This window comes from Podarcis liolepis (assembly GCF_965112155.1).
Source record: "Podarcis liolepis genome assembly, chromosome: 6".
In the NCBI taxonomy this organism is placed as follows: Eukaryota; Metazoa; Chordata; class Lepidosauria; order Squamata; family Lacertidae; genus Podarcis; species Podarcis liolepis.
This window is the reverse complement of record NC_139559.1, coordinates 87,455,214-87,478,870: the sequence shown is the minus strand read 5'-3', so window position 1 is coordinate 87,478,870 and position 23,657 is coordinate 87,455,214. Positions and strand designations below refer to the sequence as shown.

The window sequence follows — 23,657 nt, the reverse complement described above, 5'->3', positions numbered from 1 at the left end:
TATTATTATTATTATTATTATTATTATTACGTTCTTTTAGATTGGAGATAGACCGTTATTTTCAAGAGCTGAAAGTGATCTGAGAGAAGCTTCATTTCTTCTAGTATTACTTTTGTTCTATTGTTGACATGGATCAAGCAGGTTTTTGAAGCAATACCTAAACTTGCAAGGCATGTTTCAGTAGAGAAAAAAGAAGGGTCAGGGCACACATTATGGGCAGTGCTCCCTCTTATCATGATCAGCTCTGAAATATTGTCTGTCTCCAGTTTTAGACAAACTGAATATTACTGATCACCATGTTTTAGGGAAGCTGGGGGGGGGGGGAATGTTACGTGCTTCCTCCTACTACACAGAGGAGCATGGTCAAGTCAGCACCATCAGCACAGAAGGAAGTCAGGCCCACCAACAGAGACAGGGAAAAAGACCAGGGAGCTGGATTCCTACAGCTCCATGTCAGAGGAACTTGAATCTGCCTGGGTCCTCTCCAGTTCCCTCTCAGTCAGCCCATTATGAGTCTTCTCTAAATAAGAGGTGGAACTCAGCATGTTAAAGACATATATGTAGCGATCCTTCACTCCGGCCAGTTCAACAGAAGATTTCTCGATTACATTGGAAGACTCCATTATTTAAGTGGCAGAAGAATGAGCTAGTCTAACTCATCTGGAAGGCACATGAAGACCAATGTCCATTGCCTATGGAGTTCACCGGAAGTCCTTTCTATTGCAACAAAGGACTTTAGAATGGATACCCATGATGTTATTTTGTCAAATTCTTTGCGGTGTTTTGTAGATCCATCTATTCTGTTCTTCACCAACAGCAGTGGAGGTTCTGGTTTCTGAAAGGAGTCAACCATTTAGTTTCTTAAGTGTTCCTACATCATCCCCTTGCGAATCTTGATAGTGGGATTCTTAAACTCTCCACAGCCCATGAATGTACTCTGGAATTGTTAGAAAATCCAGAGGCAGCTTTTCCATTGCTTTGAAAGATGCCTTCATTTAGAATAAGGGCTTCCTCTACGTGTATGTACAAGGCTAACCTCTGTGCTGCTGATGGGACACGAAGCATGATGTTTCTCTTTCTTGGGATGACAATTCTCTTGTATAGAACTAATGTTGGCTGCAACCCGAATTGCACTGAAGTCAACAGCAGAGTTTTCCTTTATTCTAATGGAACTAGATTGCATGCATAAGGGAGGATGGGTAACCCTGATATTTTCAGACGTGGATTTTCATTTGAAAACCAATGAAGAAATGGAAAGAAGCATCGAATTGTTTCGAGCTGAGACTGCTACTCTAACTCTGCTTTTCCATCTTTGCAAACCAAATGTGATATTTTAGAAAACCCGGTTCTTTCGTTTCATAACTTAAGTGCATTGAGCAATTTCTTAAATATAGTTCACTCAGAAAATAAAGTTATTTTTTGCTGTGCAGAACATTTCTATCATTAGGGATAAACCTGATGCAATATTAGGTGCGCTTGTATCTTGCATATAAGTGCACACGCCCTTACATGAACACACTCAAACACCTTGACACACATGCTTGCCAGGCACCAAGTTGATAGCTATATGAACAAACCATGAACCTTCCCACTCCTCCATACATTTTTGGCAGTGTCAAAAATGCCTCCCATGTCAATTATTTTCTGTCACTCATTGCAAAATAATAATAATAATGTTCATTTATTAGTTTAAATTGCTCTCACTCTCACATGTCCAGATCTAATTGACTTCATTCTGATATCATCCTGTTCACTGTGTGATTCTGATAAGGTGGATTCACTTACGTGATTAATCCAGGAAGGAGAAAGAAATAGCAACCAAGGAAGAAATGATAGCAATGCAGAAATCGCAGAAGCCACCAGGAGGAACCACGTTGCCAAAAAGGATTGCAAAATGTACAAATTATTGAAAATTATCTAAGTTTTTTCCCCCCAGAAGGGTAGTCCACCCAAATGAGGAACTTTTGTTTCAGCCCCAAAGTGGGAAATATTGCTTGCCTATCTAGTCTAAGCCTAAAGTACTGCTTTTTGCAACTTGCCTTCAAGACAGCCTTAAATAAAACACGGGGGGTGGGGTGGGGATAAGTTTTTGTCTTCTTTCATGCATTCCTTGACACTTCAAAATTTAAAACTCAGTTTCAAAAAGTCGTTCCATAAATGGGTTCGCGAAAGGAGAACGGAGTTTTGAATTCTTCCTTCACAAATGTTCCTGATTTCCGCTGATTTTTTTCAAAATCTCCTTCTCTCCAGGTGGCACCTGCAGTGAGCCCAGCCCTGGTCTGTTCAGAGCCTCAAATGCCTCAAGATGTGAAGTAGGAGCTCTGCATGGAGTACAGGTGGTCAATGGGGTTCCCCACTCTGGACTGCAAGGGCCCAGGTTCCACAGTTGTTAAGAAACAGTCGCCCAGGTTGCTGAGGGAGGTGTCGTCACTGTCCATCTCACACAAAAGGGGCTCAGAACCTTCAGAACAGAGAGAAAGATTTGTTCCACTCAGGCACAATCCACTCACACAACACTGAAATGAACAGGAGCTGCTCGGGTGCAGAGTCGGGCTCTTGCACCATTCTTTTTAACGGCGCTTACATGCGGGAACTTCTTTCATAAGTGCCCTCTAAATTTTGACTAAGCCACTCTCATGTGTTTGAGGTAGCTATACAGACATACAATAATAATAATTGGCAGCTCCCAATCGAGTGTTAAAAACAATACAGCATTAAATATTAAAAACTTCCCTACACAGAACTGCCTTCAGATGTCTTTTAAAGATAAGAAAGCTGCTTATTTCCTTCACATCTGAAGGGAGGGCATTCCACAGGGCAGGGGCCACTACTGAGAAGGCCCTCTGTCTGGTTCCCTGTAACCTCACTTCTCGCAATGAGGGAACTGCCAGAAGGCCCTCGGCGCTGGACCTCACTGTCTGGGCTGAGCGATGGGGGTGGAGACGCTCCTTCAGGTATACAGGATCGAGGCCGTTTAGGGCTTTAAAGGTCAGCACCAACACTTTGAATTGTGCTCGGAAACTTACTGGGAGCCAATGAAGATCTCTCAGGACTGGTGTTATGTGGTCCCGGCAGCCACTCCCAGTCACCAGTCTAGGTGCCGCATTCTGGATTAATTGCAGTTTCCGGGTCACCTTCAAAGGTAGCCCCACGTAGAGTGCATTGCAGTAGTCCAAGCGGGAGATAACTAGAGCATGCACCACTCTGGTGAGACAGTCCGCGGGCAGGTAGGGTCTTAGCCTGCATACCAGGTGGAGCTGGTAGACAGCTGCCCTGGACACAGAATTGACCTGTGCCTCCATGGACAGCTGTGAGTCCAAACTGACTCCCAGGCTGCGCACCTGGTCCTTCAGGGGCATGGTTACCCCATTCAGGACCAGGGAGTCCCCCACACCTGCCCACCTCCTGTCCCCCCAAAACAGTACTTCTGTCTTGTCAGGATCCCTAGCTTAACAGGACCAGTGGTCAGGGATGATGGGAATTGTAGTCCCAAACATCTGGAGGGCCGGAGTTTGTCTATGCCTGATTTAGACGGAAACCAGACACATTTAAAATCTCAAGCTCCACTAACTTAAGCCTGGAAGCCCAAACCCAGCACAAATATTGTCTTAGAGGGCTATGGACTATTGACATCCTAAATTCACGTTGTTAAGGGGTTCCTCTTAGTCCATCTGTACAATATGCAGGGTTTCCGTTCTTACCATAAGGGTGCATGTGGTCTCCTGGCATTTGTGGCGGAGTGAGCCCTTGCCGGAAGGGGTCTGCACTGTAAACACTTTGATCAATGACCAATACTTGTTGTGGAGGTGGTTGCAAGGTGGTATAAGAGTTCATGATTCCTTCGAGGCCTGTGTTGTTGCCACTGTTTGTCTGAGCTGCAAGACAATGGCAAATAAAATGCATGCGTTCATAAGATCAGTCTCCCAGTACCTTATTATTTCACTTATGTCAGCAAGACCCGGCTCTTATCTGTCTTCTATACTGGTGCCTTTTTTCTTAAAGAACTTTTTTCTTGAATTTCTAGTCCCAGGAGGTGTGAACTCTTTCCCAGCTCCCCTATTTTCAAAGCCATACCCAACCAACCCATATACAACTTCTCATAAATGAATTAAACCATCAGTCAACTCAAATATATAAGCTGCTTAAAGGGTCACAGCCAGCCAGACCTACATTTTATCAAGTTCATGAAAAATATAACTATAAGCTCCTTTGGAACTGGGATGCCAAGTTCACTGTACGACAGGACTCCTGTGATGATAATGGTGATGATGATATTTATACCCTGCTCATCTGGCTGGGTTTCCCCAGCCACTCTGGGCAGCTTACAGCACATAAAAAATTGTAAACAATTAGATATTGAAAACTTCCCTAAACAGGACTGCCTTCAGATGTCTTCTAAAAGTTAGATAGCTGTTTATTTCCTTGACATCTGATGGGAGGGCATTCCACAGGGCAGGTGCCACTACTGAGAAGGCCCTCTGTTGCACAGAATGGAAATCCCCCCCCCCATGTTCAACCCCCTTCTCTCTCCCCTCTCTCTTTCTTCCATTCTTTGACATGCAAAAGAACCCTCAACATGTTCAGTCTTAGAGTCAATCCAGAAAAGATGCTGAAAGATCAATGTCTGGATCTCAGACTTGTTTTTCTTTTTAGTTCAATACATCTGAGGGGGTTGGGGAACATTGGATCAGGAAACTCCTCTGCTTTTTGTCTCACAGAGGGAAGTGTACACACTTTAAAGGGGGTGACTGAGATCAGGAAAAGAACACAGGAAGGGTTTCCCACCACTGCTTTCCCAATTCATGTCCCCTCACTGAACTGAGAGAGAGAGAGAGAGAGAGAGAGAGAGAATATTCAGAAGACCCAGCCATGGATCTCCCAGTGCCTTGTTTTCATTGGCCCTTAATTCCTCTTATCATTAAACTAGATGTGTTCACTGTTCAGGGTGGAAGTTGAGTAGCATCATGCAAAAGAGGGACCATTGGGCTAGAAGAGTGACCCAAGCGTGGAAAGAAGAGTTGAGATGGGAAGCACGTTCAGCCTTGTATAGTAAGGGGAAATTGGGAAGCAAAGCTAAGGACTGAAAAAGCTATGGAGATTACAGTGGAAAACACACAACAATCTGAGGAGAGTTCCCAGGTAGGACATGGCAGCTGAGATGTCCTAGGAGCCAAGTGAATCATAACTTCTCCGTATCAATAAAATCCAGTTTTTCAAGGTAACACCCAAGAACTGAGTGTTGACAAAGCCATGGGATAAGTCATATCAATATTGTGGGGAGGTCCATAGCTGTTCATGGCATGCTATTAAAGTCTCTGAGGAAATGAAATCTTGCCCATTGCAGAGGACTGGTTCACTGGCCGCCATATATTGTCGATGCCCTCCCTCATTCAGCGTGGCATATTCTGCCTTCTGGCTCAAGTAGGAAGCACCTACATTTGAAAGGAGGGGAGCTAGGAAAGTATTTGGTCCTCCTGTCCAGCAACTCCTGGTGCCTCCATGGAAAGAGAATCTACTTTCCATTTTCAGAATCCTGGCTGTAGGTGGTGGAGTTTCAAGGAAGAGGGAACAGGCAGCTCCCATGACAGAAGGGGGTTAGGAGACAGGCTTACCAGAAGTGAGCCTCTGTGTCGTTTGCTGATCTTGTTGTTGCTGCTGCTGTCGTCTTGCTAATTTCTTCATCTGTTACAGAAAGGGAGGAAAGGTTAGAACAAGCCATATCCCCTCCTTTACTTTTCTTAAATGGTGGGAAAGCATCCACAAGGTTAGCAGAAGCATGATGCTGCCGTTACACTCTCATAGTTCTTAAGATGGGCATCTTAAAATGGGCTGAGAGAGAGAGCCCTGTCTAAGGAGGAGGTGGGGTTGCGGGCTTCACGATTGGGGGGATTCCCGGCTGCGTCACCCCCTAGCTGGCCAATCGGACAGTTCAGGGTGTGTGGCCTGCCCTATAAAGGCAGGACGTGGCCAGGGGTCTCCCTCTTTGCCGCTCGCCAGCTGTTCCTGCTTTTCCCACCCTCCCGCCCTATAAGGTTGTCGTTCTTTGACCTTCCTATAGACCTTGGTTGGTCGCCGTTGAGGGGCCTGGTAGGAATTTTGCCACTTGGCAAATTGGCACCAGCCACTTGGTTTTCACCTACCTTGTAGCAAATCATCACAACTTTTCAGGTATTGGCAGTTAGGCATTGGTATAGTTCTGTAGATGGAAGAGGGGAGATAGCGCCATCACCTGCCCCATATATTGAAGGGTACTCTGAGAAAGGATTCTGGGGTGTGTGGCCCTGCCAAAGCCTAGGGAGGTGAGGGCCTAAGGCACGCCACCTAGCGGTGACCCTGGGGGGAGTTCCTAGTTGATGTGCATCAGCAGGACTCCCCCTATTGGTGGTTAACCCTTCCCAGATGTCGAGCGGACGGGCTGAAGTCAGATATAGTCAGTTAGGACCAATGCCTAAGCCAATACTGCTCATCACCTGTAACCAATAAAGGTGTGGCCTTTTTTAGCCCATTAACCTTAATAATTGTGTCATGTGTCATTATTTCCACCAGGGCTCAACCATACAACTTCTGCCAGCCTGTGCAGCTCAGTGCAACTATGCTAGATGGTCTGTAAGATAGCTTCCCAAATCCAAAAATGCAATCTGCAAATTGCCTATTCCTACTCCAAACTAGGACTACATTTTAAGTTTAGATAGATAGCCCTCCTATCTAAAAATGGATGAAAGGCCCCAGTGTCATTATGTAGTAAGTGATTCAAGGAGAAATGTTGTTACCTTAGCTCTTTGATTCTGGAACCAGACCTGAACAACTCGGACACTCAGACCCGTCTCGGCTGCTAACGTTTCCCTTACCTTCATGAAATGTCAGAACAGCAGACATGATTATTCGTTTAAAACAGAGGCAAAAGGATCAGCAAAATACTAAATGTGTAGGACTCTCAACACAAATTTCAACATTTTCATAAAAGGGTTTTTTTCATTGTGGCACAAAATCTCAACGTTTGCAGTTGCTCCCTAGATTTCTCACCAAAATCCAAAACCTTAAGAACTGGAAGTTTTGGGAGTTCGGCAGTCAGATTTCAAGCATGTGTCTCCAAACAGGGGAGCTGTGAAAACACGCAGAATACTGTTCAGTGCGCATCAAAAGTGATCACAGGGATGAAGCAACTCCCCTGGGGGGGGGGGGAGTTGCAGCATTTGGGACTTTTTGGTTTAGAGCAAAGGCTAGTAGCAGGTGACAGGATAGAAGTTTTAAAAATTATGCATGGCATGGAGAAAGCGGGTGAAGAAAGGTTTTCTTTACTGTCTCATAACACTGAATGTTGGAAGATGCAGAACAGACAAAGGAAAGTGCTTCTTCGCTCAGTGCGTAAACTATGGAATTTTATCCCACAAGAGGTAGCAATGGACACCAATTGGATGGGTTTAGAGAAATGGCTATTAGCTACAATGACTATTGTAGAGTATGCCTCTAAAGAGTAGTGGCTGGGGAAATGAAGTGGGCAAGGGCTTGCCACGGGCATGTCACTGGCCATTGTGAGAACAGGGTATAGGAATAGCTGGGTCTTTGGTTTGATCCAGCAGGGATCTTATGGTTTAATGTGGGATTATTATTTTTCTAAAGAACCCACAACTCTTTAGTTTTTCCCTGTAAAGGTAAGAAAGGTAAAGGACCCCTGGACAGTTAAGTCCAGTCAAAGGCGACTAGGGGGTTGCAGTGCTCATCTTGCTTTCAGGCCGAGGGAGCCAGAGTTTGCCAGCTTTCCGGGTCATGTAGCTAGCATGACTAAACCGCTTCTGGTGCAACGGGACACCGTGACAGAAACCAGAGCACACAGAAATGCCGTTCACCTTCCCGCCACAGCAGCACCTATTTATCTACTTGCACTGGTGTGCTTTTGAACTGCTGGGTTGGCAGGAGCAGGGACAGAGCAACAGAAGCTCACCCTGTCATGCGGTTTCGACTGGCAAGCCCAAGAGGCTCAGTGGTTTAGACCACAGCGCCACCCACATCCTCTGAACAGTAGCTGCTGGGGAAATGAAGTGGGGGAGTGTGCTGTGCTGCTCAAATCCTGTTTGGGGCTTTCCACGGGCATGTGGGGTGTGAAACACAGAGCAGTCAAATACATCATTCCTAGAGTGGACGTGTTTACACATGAAGAGGGATGTTTGTCCAGACAGTAGATAAACTTCCTGTTTTCTCCTGTGCTGGGACAAACTTCCTCTACATGTGACCTGAGTTGGGTATGACCTTACCTGTGCAGGTAACAAAATAGCACAGGGCAGGCAGCCATCTCTCTCTCTGACTCCATTCCTTGAAGAAGCAACAGCTCCTTAACCTGAGATGCTCTCTTGGCAAGAGAGGACAAAAGAACTATCTCCTTATGGGATAGATTCCAGGTGTATATATTTTGTAACTTAAGTCTGCCTTCTGGGATCCATTTGTGAACAGAATGTGTGAGTAAACTCTTTTTATACTTTTATACAAGACTGTGTTGTGTTTATTCTTTTTAGGAGGGAATAAAAGGGGAATTACCAGGAAACTTATTTTCGAGGTTTATGCAAGCTTGGCAAACCTATCAGCAGTGCAAGTTTAAAAGGTTTGATGCAGCAGGGAATCTTTTTTCCAAACTAAACAACCCATAATTTTTGAGTTTTCCCAGCAGGTAAAGGGCTCTCAGGCTTAAGTAGGCTTAAGCAGGGCTACACAACTTGCAGTCCATCAGCATGTCATCTACATACAGTGGTTCACGCCTGGGTCATTAAATCTCTCTTGTCCTTTTGCTGACTGCTCAGGAGTGATGGTCAAGTGCCTAGGAAATCACAACACTTGCCTGTTGGGCTGCATTCTGTTTAGTGGACCACACGCCTGAATCTGACTGCTACCGACAGAGCACAATGTCCAGGAATTATTAAGACAGGAGTCACTCTACGGCCCTGGGATTTAACAACATCTTAGGCAGTGTAAACTGGCTACCTCTGGTGATTCCAGTGTTCATGGTGCCAGTTTCTTCTTATGATCAAACTGTACCTTCCTGCATGGTTTAGAAGACACTTCAAACGATGCCTTGAATGCCCGGCGCTGCTGGGTCGTCAAGATGGTCCGGGGTCGTTTTGGCCGCTTGTGGTCCTTGCTCTCCTCGGCTGTTTTCCCAGTGCCATCTCCCATTTTGCACAGGCTCCCTTCATCATCACTTTTACCTTGAAAGATTGGGGAAGGGGATAAAATCCCACACAGTGCGATTCACGAGCCAGCCTTTGCTTAAAACGAAATCACCTCAAATTGAGAAGCTGCATGGAAAAGCTCCATACTAACAGGAAGATGCTCAAAAACCCTTTCAGAATTTGCACAGGTAGGGCTACAAAGCACTCAGAAGCATTTGGTAAGGAAAGGAAAGACAGTGGAGAGAAACCAGGGGTCGTGTGTTGCAACTTTTACAGGGGTGTGGCTGGGGTGGTTGTAAGAAAATAACAAAGCAGTCAAAAAAGGATTATAAACTCAACTCAAATCTGGTTACACAGCAAGTCAGCAGCCATCTCCCAGTGGCCTAAATGCCTTCCTAAAGGAGGATATTTAAACATCCTTCTGCAAACTAGAAACAAGATGGCCAGACAGGCTTCTCTGGGCAAAGGTTTCAAAGCGGGAATTAGCCTTGCTCCAGTTGCCACTAATGGAACCTCAGACAGCCTAACCCTAACCCTAGATTCAGACCATTTCAAACTTTTAAAGTCAACAGTAACACTTGGAATTAAGCCCAGAGATTAATTGTTACCAAGTGCAGTTCTTTATGTACAGGTATCATGTGGTGTTTTTTAGCTAAGACCCAGCCTATAGCTCAGCTCCAAATGCTCTTTAAGAATGTCCCCATTGCACTGGAGAAATCTCACCTCAAGGCTCTCAAAGCATGCATCATGGCAGCCAGAACTCCACTGAAGAGTAATTAAGCAGGCTTTTCAATTAGAATGTGTGAAACGCCGGGACACTTTACCTGGGAGGTGTAGAAGCTCTTAAGCCATCGGCCTCCATTACTCTAAGTAAATGTCTGAAATAAGGTAGTCCTAATTGGCAAGGTTAGCATTCCAGTAAAATGTTTGGCACTAGAGTGTGTGCCTTCAATACTATGCCGCTTCAGGTTGCACATGGAGGGGCGCGCGCCATTTTTAAAAAAATGTTCCCTCATATTAACAGTTCCTTGCAAACAGAAAATGAGCGCAGCAACGGAGAATGGTTCTGGCCCTAAACCAAGACCCGGCTGTGATAATTTTCAACTTGCACGGTGCATTTAAAAACGACAGCAAATCTGTGGAGTGGTAAAAGCTTTCTGGGAAATGATACATAATGAGTTAAAGAAACTGTTTAAGAAAACCTTTGTTAAAAAAACCCAGAAGGTTTTCTGTTAGGTATACAGTGGTACCTCTAGTTACGAACTTAATTCGTTCCGGAGGTCCGTTCTTAACCTGAAACTGTTCTTAACTACAGGCGTGCTTTCGCTAATGGGGCCTCTTGCTGCCGCCGGCACACAATTTCCATTCTCATCCTGGGGCAAAGTTCTCAACTCGAGGTAACTCTTCCCGGTTAGTGGAGTGTGTAACCTGAAGCATTTGTAACCTGAGGTGTTTGTAACTCAAGGTACCACTGTAAAAGGTGAAGAGATACCAAAAGAAGACATAATACTTTTTATGTATGCAACGACGGCAGCAAGAATACTACTAGACCAGAGATGGAAGGAGGGAAAGGGCTGACTAGAGAAGAATGGCAGACTAAATTGATGGAGTATGCAGAGATGGCAAGACTGACAGGAAATATCAGAAACCAGGATGACCAAGTATTTCCAAAAGACTGGAAGAAAATTTTAATGTATTTAAAAGACCACTGTAAACAGTTAAAATCATTGGCAGGGATACAATGACACTTGTAATGTGAAATAAACTATGGTAACATGGATATTTAACAGATAGATAACAGTAAAAGATGCAGAATATATATATTTTTAATATGGAACTTTTGGAGGGAGGGAGGGAAGAGGGTCTGAAGGTTTGAAAGAACCTTTTACTTTAATGTTTTGAAACGGTTAAAGTTAAAATGTATAAAAGTATGTAAAACCAATATTTTTTATAAAAAATAAAAACAACAAATCCTCACTTGCAGTCTGGACTAAGCATGGTCCATACTTCCACCTCAGTCCCATCTCCTGATGTGTTGCATGTGTGGAATAGGCCTGAGTAGAGTTCAAAATAGTAGCATTTTACTAATGAATAGTATTTGAAAACAGTGAGTTGATTGCTCTAATAAAGCCAGTGTATGCAAGACTTATAGCTCCTGATTCTGAATAACTTTTTTAAAAGGCACCTCACACTATGTTGTGCGTGTGTTTTCATACATTCAACAGTTTATTTTACAGTGCAGAATATGGGATAACTGGAGGCAATGAGACAAAAAGGAGTCACGTTTGCATTGTGCAAACACATTTCAGAAACTAGGCAGACTCCTAGTTTGGACCAATTTCTGAAAATGCTCTGTATTTTGCAACTTTTCACTAAAAGGGCATCAAGTCCCAAGACTTGGAGTCTATTCAGAACACACTCAAATGGAACCTATTTTCTAGTTGCTGGCAAATCACGGTCTCATTTTTACCACTGGATGATGTTTTGGTCAAATATAGTGTGAATATTGTGTTATTGTTCAGGATTTCGTTCCCTCCGCAGAGTCTCTTGAACTTGAAACTCCAGGTGGGCAACAGGGAATGTATCTTGTCCCTATGTTTGCTGCAGAAAACAGCACAAGTGCTCGATAAACACATCTGATTGCCGTATGTAGTGTGACACTGTTTCTAGACAAAGGTGCTTAAGATTTTTTCTGAGCTTTCTGGCATTTTACAACAACAGGTTCCTCAACTGCTAAATTTGCAATACATTTTTGATTCAAGAAAATGGAAGCCTACTGATTTTTTAAAATTCTGATATCCCACGTTGGACTTCAAATTATTATGTTGGCTGCTCTGAAATCAATCGCATTGGAGAAGTGACAATTAGTTGGCTTGTGTTTGGGGACCAATCATTTGGGTAAGCATGAGATTTCAGAACTCGGCACTATCTCCATGCGCCTGTCTGGGCTCCTGTCTGGGTTTGTGTCATATTTTTCGCTCCAAAAGACGCACCAGACCATAAGGCGCACCTAGTTTTGGGAGGAGGAAAACAAGAAAAAATTATTCTGAATCCCAGAAGCCAGAACAGCAAGAGGGATCTGGCTTCTGGGATACTGTGTGGCTGTTTTGGCATCTGGGATAACCGTGCCAAGCCTCTTCAGGGCAGCAGGATGAAGGCTCCCCCTGCCCAAAGAGGGCTAAGGCAGAAGCCAGGACGGTGCGTCGCTGAAGGGGCGCTGCACAGTTCTCCCTCTCTGAGAGGGAGAAGTGCGCAGCGCCCCTTCAGCGAAGCTGGAGTAGGAACAGAAGGAGTCTCTTCTGTTCCTCCTCTGGCTTCGCATGACAGGCGCGTCGCTGAAGGGGCGCTGTGCCTTCTCTCTCTCTGTGCAGAGAGGGAGAAGTGTGTAGCGCCCCTTCAGCGAAGCTGGAGAAGGAACAGAAGGAGACCCTTCTGTTCCTCCTCTGGCTTTGCAGGACAGGCACTACGCAGAGATGGAGAGCTGCGCAGCACCCCTTCAGCGAAGCGGGAGGAGGAACAGAAGGGGCTCCATAAGACGCACTCACATTTCCCCTTACCTTTTAGAAGGAAAAATGTGCGTCTTATGGAGCGAAAAATACGGTAGTTCAGTGTCTACAATGTTGCCAGATTCTTAACTAGAGCAAAACACCTCTCTGGTGCTGTCTTTGCCCCTCAGCGCATTATTGCTAGGAGGCGTTCCTGTTTCTTTTTCGCAGGATGACTAGAGAAACGGGCTGATCAGAAGGAACATTTTATCATATGTGGTGGGAATGTAAGAAAGTAAAAAACTTCTGGGAAATGATATATAATGAGATGAAAAAGATGTTGAAATATACATTTCTTTAAAAAACCAGAATTATTTTTACTTGGCACTATAGGTGAGGATATTAATAGAAAGGATGTAAAATTGTTTTTATATCCAACAACAGCGGCAAAAGTATTGTTGGCTCAGAAATGGAAACAAGAAGAAATACCGACGAAAGAAGAATGGCGGACAAAATTAATGGATTGCGCAGAATTGGATAAAATGCCAGGAAGGATTTGAAACCTGTGGGACCAGAGATTTGCAGAAGATTGGAAGAAATATACAAACTATTTGAAGAGCAACTGTAATCAGCAAATTACGCTACAAGAAGTTCTGTAAGGAGAAATATATGAAATATTGCAAAGAAGAGAAAGAAGAGAGATACTAGTTATGAGATTTCAATGTAATAGTGAAAATAAGAAATGTAAATCAAATAAATAGATTGGAAAATTTTCAGATGTGATTGTTGGAAGTCAAAACAATTGTATAAGATGTTAAAGTACGTTTAATTATTGTTGAAAATGATATGTTGAAAATTAATTTAAAAATTATATACGAGAAAAAGAGAGAGAAACGGGCTGATCAAATATTTCCCACATCTGTCCATATAGGAGAATGAAATAGGGAAATGCTTTGAAATGGATGGGGAAGGGGGGAGGGAAACAGTGCAGAGAGAAGTCTGGGGGAATCCCATCCCATGAAAGAAGAGTGACCGTGTTCCCCCGCCACCCCAGACACCTGCTCGCCAAATCCCTCCAAATGATGGAAAGTTGATTCTGCTTTAGCGTGGCAATGCTTTTAATTAACTCTGCCTTTCAAGCCTTCCTCGAACAGGGTAGGAATTAATTAATCTTTAAGACTCCTCCTGGTGTCACATGGGAAAGGACTACAGGCGGTTTATATTGTCTGCCGTGACCTCTGCGCAACCCCAAGGCTCACTGGGGGAATGATGAAGAACCGGCTTCGTGTATGAAGATGAAGAAATTCTTTGGTTAGGGGGAATTAGGAAAAGGAGGGATGTTAGTACACTTTTAATTGGAAAGGGGGCTCCTCTTTCAGAGGCGCCTGTTTACTTAGGCTTGGACACTGGGGCTCAAGGGAAGGAGTCATTGAACTGAGGGCTTTGCAGATTATGGGCAGCATATGGCTTCCAGTGCTTTGCTCTTTATTTTTATTTTCTCATAAAGTGGTCCTAAGTTTGCATTGTGCTCCTTGTTCCCTTATGTTTCTGACTGGGTCTTTAAAGATACATATATGCTGACTGGTCAAGTAGATGCCATAATCTCATAGCCTCACAATTAAATGTCACGGGGGAAAGTCTGTCCTTCCTCTTAGACAGAGAATGATAGAATCATAGAATTGTAGAGTTGGAAGGGACCACAAGGGTCATGTAGTCCAACCCCCTGCAATTCAGGAATCTTTTGCCCAACGTGGGGCTCGAACCCACAGCCCTGTGCAAGGAAAGTGGATTAAAGCACATTTTCTTTCTTTAGGGGGTCAGATTGTCCTTAGGAAAGGGACACGGAAGGGATAGATATAAGATATATGTTCAAAAATACAGTAAAGGTTCGCTATCTATGCTAGCATTCGACTGACGTTGGAGAGAGACTGAATTGAGAAATAAGACCAAGGGTACATATTGATAGAGGAATGTATTAGATAAAATGTAAAGAAATATACAATAATAAGAGTACATTCATTTGTAAAAAAGGAATATACAATGGGATAGACAGGAAGTCCAACGTGTTGGTGTATATATGATTTTGGAATAGTTTTTTGTCCTTGTGTTTTGTTTTCCTTTAAGTATATAAACTTTGTATACATGCTGAAAATTACAGTATAATAAGCCTTGTGATGTAATATGGTAATGTTTACAGATGTAACATAAGAACTTTAATAAATAAATAAAACTGCAAGCAAAAACAAAAGGAAAGGGACATGGACAAAAAAATGTGTGACAATGACACCACCAGGTAGATAAATCAAAATAAATGCTCGTTGTCACGTGATCTCCTCACTAGCAAATCAGAAGCAATGCTCAGTAAAAGGCAGGCAGCACATAACCTCCACATGAAGCTTTGTGCAAGCAAATCTGGACAAATGCTCCCTGAACAGGTCATCTGGAGAAGCACTTAATGTCTATTGTTTTTGCATTTCATTTCCCTTTGGCCTCCCTCCTTTACTTTTCAACCACCATCTCTTTCCAATTTAGAATTACAAGACATGCTTCTGATGAAATGGACTGTGGTCCTCAAAAGTTTCTGCCATAATCCATTTCTGCCACAAAGAATCTTTGTTGCTTTTGCCTCATTCTACTCAGTGCTCGGCGTGATATCAGAGTTGGGGCGTTGTGTTCAATTTCAGGAAATATTCCTGGAAGAAACCTGTGAATGGTACCTCTAAGGGGCAATCAGAGACGCATGACAACCTGGCAGCTAGCCGTGGAATGGGCCTGAGGCTCAATAGGCCAAGTCTGGCAGTCTCGGTCTTCTGCTCCACTGAGCCCAGTCTCCTTCGCGAAGAACGCGTTGCAACTGCTCTCACTTTTGAGAACTATCTGGACAGAGCAATTGAGTCTTTTCAATCAAATCTGGTTCTTTCTCATTGCGTATCTAGTTACTTCACTCTATTTACCACCCATCTGCCAGAAGATGGCAGCATTTTGCTGGTTTTGTTCTACGTGGCAGCTGCATTTTCTAGAGTCACCTCTCTGTCAAAACGGTCATTATCAAAGCCATCACGGTGCTGTTTGTGATGTGGGCGAGTGTGTGAGAGAGTCTGGTCCGTCCTACAATCCTAACCTTTCTCTGAAAAAGGTCTCATCCCCACTCTTGGATTTACAGCTGGCAAAAGAAGAAAACTTTCCCTATGTAATTCTTACTCATTCCTGCTTTCTGCCTCTTATCTCTCTCGTTGCGCCAACCAGAGCCAGACTCTGACATGGAGGGAGAGGAATGCCAGGAGGGCCAGTGGCAGAGACTGCGCAAGTGTTAAGCCCCCAGCACCCAAGCAAAGAGTCTTTCAAGCCAGAGACTGGTACCTCTGAAGGCAGCACCCACTGAATTCAGATTCTCCCAAGGGACTGGCACCCTCAGAACCACAGGGGGTATGGAAAGCTCAGGAGGTGCCAAGAACCTGCTGAAATTGTCTGTTCCTTGTGATCTGTCCAGGGTACTGAAGGACCAGTTGCAAACTTTGTTTCAACGTTTCTTGGTTTCTGATTGGATGTGCCGTCCCTGCCCACTGCTCAGCACTGCCCGCCCCTGACCCCGACCAAAGATTTGGAAGGTGATCTTGAGATGGAGGAAGAAATCAAGGAGACGACTAAAGGATAAAGTGTTGCAACAACGAATCTCACACTGAACGGATAGATGCATGCTTGAGTCATGACAATCGTAAGAGGCAAGAAGGCTTCCTTCGGAAAATGCGAGTCTTGACCAAATGAGAACAAAAAAGGGTACAAACTCAAGGAAAAAATATAACAGCTGAAAATAAGGCAAGCAAATAAGAAAAAAATAGGAGGATATTGATAAAAACACTAAGACCAATATTTAAAAAAATTAAATACATGAGAAGTAGTAAAGAGGTCAGGAAGACCATTGGGACATATGTAACAAGGGACTGGCTTTGTTGATTGTGCCGCAATTTGTGGAAGATCATCTGGTCACCGTATAAAAGTGAGTGTTCTCTATAGTTGTGCCTGTCCTCTGAGATACCTTCCATCCTTGGACTCAGGAGGCATCAACCTTTGGGTGCTTCTGGCATTTATTAAAAGCTCGTTTGTTTGTTCAGGCTTCCCCTGATTTGTAGCACTCATCCTACTGCCTTGAATGGTATAAGATACCTGTACTATTTTTGAAACTGAAATGCCTTTGAATGCATTTTTATTTACTTCTTTATAAACTGCTTCAAGATTTATTCGCAATGATAAGTGGAGGGGGGTAATTGGGCAGTTCAAGACAATGCATGAGACTTGACAGAGTCTGAGACCTAGTTTTAACTGAGTTTACAAAACTACCTTTGGGCTGAGGCTGGGCTGCTTCAGTTTGTGGCTGTTGGGCCACATTATTTATCGCTCCTCCTTGCAAAACAATTCCCTGTGCACAGAACACTAACATGTTGGGGAGAAGGCTAAGTCAGAACTCAGACACAGTCCAGAAACAGGTTAACTGCTTGTGAGGAAACATTCTCCACAGAGTTTTTTTGATGGATTAAGCAGATATGGAGTTATTTTAATCAGATACAGGTTTGTTTGTTTCCTTGTTTCCTTGCTTGCTTGCTTTAAAGTTAGGTGTGCTTTATTCTATTGCTTTTAAATATTGCTCCCTTGAGCTTCAGCTGAAGCTCAACATCAAAAAAACGAAGATCATGGCCACTGGTCCCATCACCTCCTGGCAAATAGAAGGAGAAGAAATGGAGGCAGTGAGAGATTTTACTTTCTTGGGCTCCCTGATCACTGCAGATGGTGACAGCAGCCACGAAATTAAAAGACGCCTGCTTCTTGGGAGAAAAGCAATGACAAACCTAGACAGCATCTTAAAAAGCAATCAGCTTGCCAACGAAGGTCTGTATAGTTAAAGCCATGGTTTTCCCAGTAGTGATGTATGGAAGTGAGAGCTGGACCATAAAGAGGGTTAGGGTTTGCTGCCGAAGAATTGATGCTTTTGAATTATGGTGCTGGAGGAGACTCTTGAGAGTCCCATGGACTGCAAGAAGATCAAACCTCTCCATTCTGAAGGAAATCAGCCCTGAGTGCTCACTGGAAGGTCAGATCCTGAAGCTGAGGCTCCAATACTTTGGCCACCTCACCAGAAGCGAAGACTCCCTGGAAAAGACCCTGATGTTGGGAAAGACTGAGAGCACAAGGAGAAGGGGACGACAGAGGACGAGATGGTGGGACAGTGTTCTCGAAGCTACCAACATGAGTTTGACCAAACTGCGGGAGGCAGTGGAAGACAGGAGTGCCTGGCATGCTCTGGTCCATGGGGTCATGAAGAGTCGGACACGACTAAACGACTAAACAACAACAACAACACTGCTCCCTTCCCCTGGGGTTGGTGTGAATCAGAAATAAATAATAGATATTTTGCAGCCCAGAGGATTTCGAATTATAAAACTAAGAGCAGATTGGGGAATGTCACCGGGGAACATTTCATACCCTGACCCCCAAATATCACAACCAGAGCCCTTCTGCAGCAGACAGTAACCAGCAGCACCCTTAAGACCCCCTTACCAGAATCAGACGCAGTTGGGCTCACTAGGCTGAGGAGATCACGCTCCTTCTCATAGTCGCTCTTGCAAAGCAGCTGGTCCTCCTTCAGGACAAATTCGTCCCCCTTCTGAAGCTGCTTCTCGCAGACGCAACAGCAGAAGCAGCCCACGTGGTAGACACTTTTTTGGGCTCGCATGACGAACTCGCTGGAGGCAATTGCTCCAAAGCAGCTGCTGCACTTCACTGCAAAGAGTCTGCCATGCAAAAGGCCCAAAGCAGAGTGTTAGGTTTAGGCCTCGATTGGGGTGGTCAGCTCAGCAGTCGCTTTTGGAACAGACCCCATTACTCCCTTACGTTGCCCCCCAAAAGTTAAGGCTATCTTGTGCTGGCAACGGAAGGCAGAAATTGCTTGTTTTTCTTTCTCTGCGTTGACATTGCCCCAGGCTTGTGCTTTAATCTTGCTTTTACTGACAATTTTTTGTGTCCGTGAATTTCAGTTCAGGGTCATAGCTGTCAAGCGTCCCTTATCCCAGCGCCATGTCCCGCTGCTGCCCCTTATTGATGATGTCCCTTAAATAAGCTACTGAAAGTAATGTGGCCCTTTCTATGTCCAGCTGTGCTTTGTCAACAACAAATTGTTGCTGTTTTTTGTGTTGAATATATGCTATATGATAATTTATGGACCTAATAGGTATCTAAAGCCACTTGCACGCAACAAAATATGTATTTTATCAAAGTAATTGTTGATCCCTTATTTTGGCTGCTGATCCCTTATTTTCGAGGCTGCTGCTCCCTTATTTTCAAATCTGTAAGTTGACAGCTATGTTCACCTAGGGTGCCCTCTAACTTTTTGAGGAAAATCTCACTCTAGAACACAACTTATGTTCTAGCCAAACACCCACCAATCTGTAATGCCATGGAGGGAATATCAACCTTTGAGCTTCTTGGACCTTGTAATAGCCATGGAAACTGCAAGGTGGCACAGCCCTGAACTAGTCTGAACTAAGAACTGTGTGCTGCTCCAGATTGTGGCGGGGGCAGAAGGGGTGGGGAATGACCCAAAGTTTCTCCACTTTATTATTTTTTTAAAAAAAATATTTATTGAGATTTTACAAATTATATCAGACAAAACAATACACACAAACACAAAAAAGAACAAAATAAAAAAATTCCTTCCAGTAGCACCTTAAAGACCAACTAAGTTAGTTCTTGGTACGAGCTTTCGTGTGCATGCACGGTATCTGAAGAAGTGTGCATGCACACGAAAGCTCATACCAAGAACTAACTTAGTTGGTCTTTAAGGTGCTACTGGAAGGATTTTTTTTATTTTGACTATGGCAGACCAACACGGCTACCTACCTGTAACTAAAAAAGAACAAGTATAATTTCAAAATCTTATTTTCTTAAAACCGACCTCCTCATACCTCCCCTTTCTGCATTCCCATTTCAAATATTTAGTTCAGCAAATCCTCACCCTTAATTTTATCTAATTGTCAACCTTTCTTATCTTTTAACTTAATCTTTACAGCTGTACTCCATTTAATTTCTAAAACCACTTCATTCTAACACTCATTAATTTTACAATGTTTCTTAAGATAGTTCTTAAATTTCTTCCAATCTTCTTCCGCCATCTCCTTTCCCTGGTCTCGGATTCTGCCAGTCATTTCTGCTAGTCCCATATAGTCTATCACCTTCATCTGCCATTCTTCCAAGGTGGGTAGATCTTGTGTCTTCCAATACTTTGCGATAAGTATTCTTGCTGCTGTTGTAGCATACATAAAGAATGTTCTGTCTTTCTTTAACACCAATTGGCCGACAATGCCCAGGAGAAAGGCCTCTGGTTTCTTAAGGAAGGTATATTTATATACCTTTTTCATTTCATTATAAATCATTTCCCAGAAAGCCTTAATCTTTGGGCACGTCCACCAAAGGTGAAAGAATGTACCTTCAGTTTCTTTACATTTCCAACATTTATTATCGGGCAAATGATAAATTTTCGCCAGCTTGACTGGGGTCATGTACCACCTATAAATCATTTTCATAATATTTTCCTTTAAGGCATTACATGCCGTAAATTTCATACCGGTGGTCCACAACTGTTCCCAGTCAGTGAACATAATGTTATGACCAATATCTTGTGCCCACTTTATCATCCCTGATTTCACTCTTTTATCTTGTGTATTCCATTTCAACAGCAAGTTATACATTCTTGACAAGTTCTTAGTATTGGGTTCTATCAGTTCAAAGTTTCTCCACTTTAAACGACACACTGCTTTCTCATAAAAGGCAAGCAGGCCACAGAGAAGAGCAGGGCTCGTCTTGCAGAGACAGGGTTGCCATTGCAAACTTTTGATTTCGAACATTCTGGCAAGTGGGCTGCACCTGTGACAGGTTGAGGGTTGAGGCAAAATGGAGAAACAGGTGTGAGAGTAATCCCTGTGATCTACTGCTGCCCCATCACCATATAGCTTTGCCCTCCCAGCACAACAAACACACATACAGTGCATGTATTTGGCAGCTCACGAGAGCCAATGGGGGGAATCACAAACCTGCAGACTTCAGTCTCACATGCAACAATGTGTGAAAGTGTCACAGTGGCTGAGCTCAGAAACCTGAAGGGGTTGTAACATGTCTACCCAGAAGCAAAAGGTTGCAGCAAAGAATGGAGTTCATGATTGGCTGTTGGACATGTACTGATCACATTTCAGAAATGATTATGAAGTATAAATAAAGAACACAATAAACGTTCTTAGAATACACTGCTTGCCTTCCAGTTAGATCTTGAATTTATCCAGACCTGGGCACCTAAACACTGGTTGCCATAAATCTCTGCTGACTTAAAACACTTCCCTGCCACCTGAAATATTGCACATGATCTTGTACTGGATTGCCAGCCTAAGATCAACTGATGAAAGACCTGCAGCTAGTTTAAGACTCAAGAAACTTGAATTCTTGGCATGGTTTAAGGTTGCCATGGGGAGAGAGCAGAGCTCTTGTTTCTTTAACAGCTGTGTGACTAGCAGAAATTCAATTGGTTGGCCCTTTTTTTTAGATTTTGTTTATGGGTTTGCCTGTAGACATGCTGTGCCTATCAATCATATTGCTCGTGTTCAGCTCCTGGTTGATCCACTCCAGCCTATCAGTCAACGACCCTTTATGGGGACCCTTCATGGGGTGGGCAGTGGGGACGGCTTCCAATCCCTGCCTTATGCTTACTGAAACCAAGAGGGTACAAATAGGGATTAGAGGGGATCTCACCTGGTTACGGGATGCGGGTGGCCCTGTGGGTTAAACCACAGAGCCTAGGACTTGATCAGAAGGTCGGCGGTTCAAATCCCCATGACGGGGTGAGCTCCCATTGCTCGGTCCCTGCTTCTGCCCACCTAGCAGTTCGAAAGCACATCAAAGTGCAAGTAGATAAATAGACACCGCTCTGGTGGGAAGGTAAACGGCATTTCCACGTGCTGCTCTGGTTTGCCAGAAGTGGCTTAGTCATGCTGGCCACATGACCCGGAAGCTGTACGCTGGCTCCCTCGGCCAATAAAGTGAGATGAGCGCCGCAACCCCAGTGTCAGTCATGACTGGACCTAATGGTCAGGGGTCCCTTTACCCTTTACATTTTACACCTGGTTATGGCCTCCTCCACTATGGTGAGGTGTATATTTTCATTTTAATAAATGACTTCTAATTTTGCATCTATTAACACAGTATAAATAAGCATATTTTCATGCAAATTGTGCCCTCTTTTGTGGATCCAATCCACATACAGTGAACATGCACAGAAAAAAGTAAAAGGTAAAGGACCCCTGGATGGTTAAGTCCAGTCAAAGGTGACTATGGGGTTGCGGCGTTCATCTTGCTTTCAGGCTGAGGGAGCTGGCGTTTGTCCACAGACAGTTTTCTGGGTCATGTGGACAGCATGACTAAACCGCTTCTGGCACAATGGGACACGGTGACAGAAACCAGATCGCATGAAAATGCCATTTACCTTCCCACCACAGTGGTACCTGTTTATCTACTTTCACTGGCGTGCTTTTGAACTACTAGGTTGGCAGAAGCTGGGACAGAGCAACGGGAGCTCACCCCGTCATGGGGGTTCAAACCGCCAACCTTCCAATCGGCAAGCCCAAGAGGCTCAGTGGTTTACACCACAGCGCCACCCACGTCCCATCTTGCTGGCATCCCTGTTGTCCAGGGAGGAAGTTTACTACCTCATCTGCTGTTCGAATGAACTAGGGCTAGCCCTAAGGTTTTTGCTCCAGAACGCAGAAGCTGCTGTGACAAATCTTCACACTGGGAGCCAGTGTGGTGTAGTGGTTAAGAGGGGTGGACTCATAATCTGGTGAACCGGGTTCGCGTCTCCGCTCCTCCACATGCAGCTGCTGGGTGACCTTGGGCCAGTCACACTGCTCTGAAGTCTCTCAGCCTCACTCACCTCACAGAGTGTTTGTTGTGGGGGAGGAAGGGAAAGGAGAATGTTAGCCGCTTTGAGACTCCTTCGGGTAGTGATAAAGTGGGATATCAAATCTAAACTACTACTCCTCCTCCTCCTCCTCCTCCTCCTCTTCTTCTTCTTCTTCTTCTTCTTCTTCTTCTTCTTCTTCTTCTATGCACCCAAGATGCCCATTTTAAAGGCCGATTCATGTCTCTTTATCTCAATCATTTGGATCTCTTTTGAGATTTCCTAAGCAATCCTATTAGTGGCAATTACAGCAAAACTCTGCAAGAGCTAGGCTTGTTTAGCTAAAGATACGACAACTTTACTGTAGACCAGCGGTTGCCAACTTCCAAGAGACTGTGATCTACTCACAGAGTTAAAAACTGGCAGTGATCTACCCCCTTTTGGGGGGTTCAGGTCACAGTTGTTAAGCTTTTTTTAGGAAGGAAAACCCTGTTTTGGGTGGTTCGGGTCAAGGTTGTTGAGCTTTTTATACCACAGACGTCCAGTGATCTACCAGTAGATCACAATCTACCTGTTGGACATGCCTGCTCTATTGCTGGACATGAGATGCCCAGTCAAAATAAAGCTGCTTCCAAGTGCTCAGCTTTTGTGAGAGTAAATGTGAGCTTGGCTAAACCTTAAGGACAAAGGTACCTCAGTTCCAAGGTCTCATGGCTCCAGTCATGGTATCTCTGTCTCCAAATACCAAACAGTGTCAGGTTCCCAGATGGGTTGTTAAGCTAAGGTTACCAGATTTTTTTTCAATAAATCCGGGGACGCTTCAAATAAATAAATAAATAAATAAATACTACACGTTTGGGATGTTGACGCTGCAGCGATGGCAGTGGCAGAGGGGCGGCCACTGCCTTGACCTCAACCACCATGTTTCCCCTTCCTCCAAGGCTTATATCTCCTTTCTCCATGAGCCTGGACAGCCCCATAGTTGTTGGTTCTTCGGTGGTGGTGGTGGGGAAGCAGTGCGCGGTGGGTCAGGCATGGAAGGTGGAGAAGGAGGGCCGAGAGCAGTCGTGGCGGCGA

The 23,657-nt window shown here is 44.2% G+C and overlaps 1 protein-coding gene across 2 annotated transcripts in view; it reads right to left on the bottom strand.

Moving 5' to 3' along the window:
• Positions 1 to 1,662: 1,662 nt before the first annotated feature.
• LMX1A (LIM homeobox transcription factor 1 alpha) overlaps positions 1,663 to 23,657 on the bottom strand; it is a 66,092-nt gene continuing 44,097 nt past the window's right edge. For both annotated transcript variants that reach the window (XM_083506842.1, XM_083506843.1), the window contains 6 exons: positions 18,200 to 18,432; positions 9,028 to 9,197; positions 6,771 to 6,848; positions 5,613 to 5,682; positions 3,702 to 3,875; positions 1,663 to 2,461 (listed from right to left, as the gene is read on the bottom strand). In XM_083506842.1, coding sequence (XP_083362968.1) covers positions 2,301 to 2,461; positions 3,702 to 3,875; positions 5,613 to 5,682; positions 6,771 to 6,848; positions 9,028 to 9,197; positions 18,200 to 18,432 — 886 coding nt within the window. In that variant the 3' untranslated portion in view covers positions 1,663 to 2,300. The remainder of the gene's footprint in view (positions 2,462 to 3,701; positions 3,876 to 5,612; positions 5,683 to 6,770; positions 6,849 to 9,027; positions 9,198 to 18,199; positions 18,433 to 23,657) is intronic.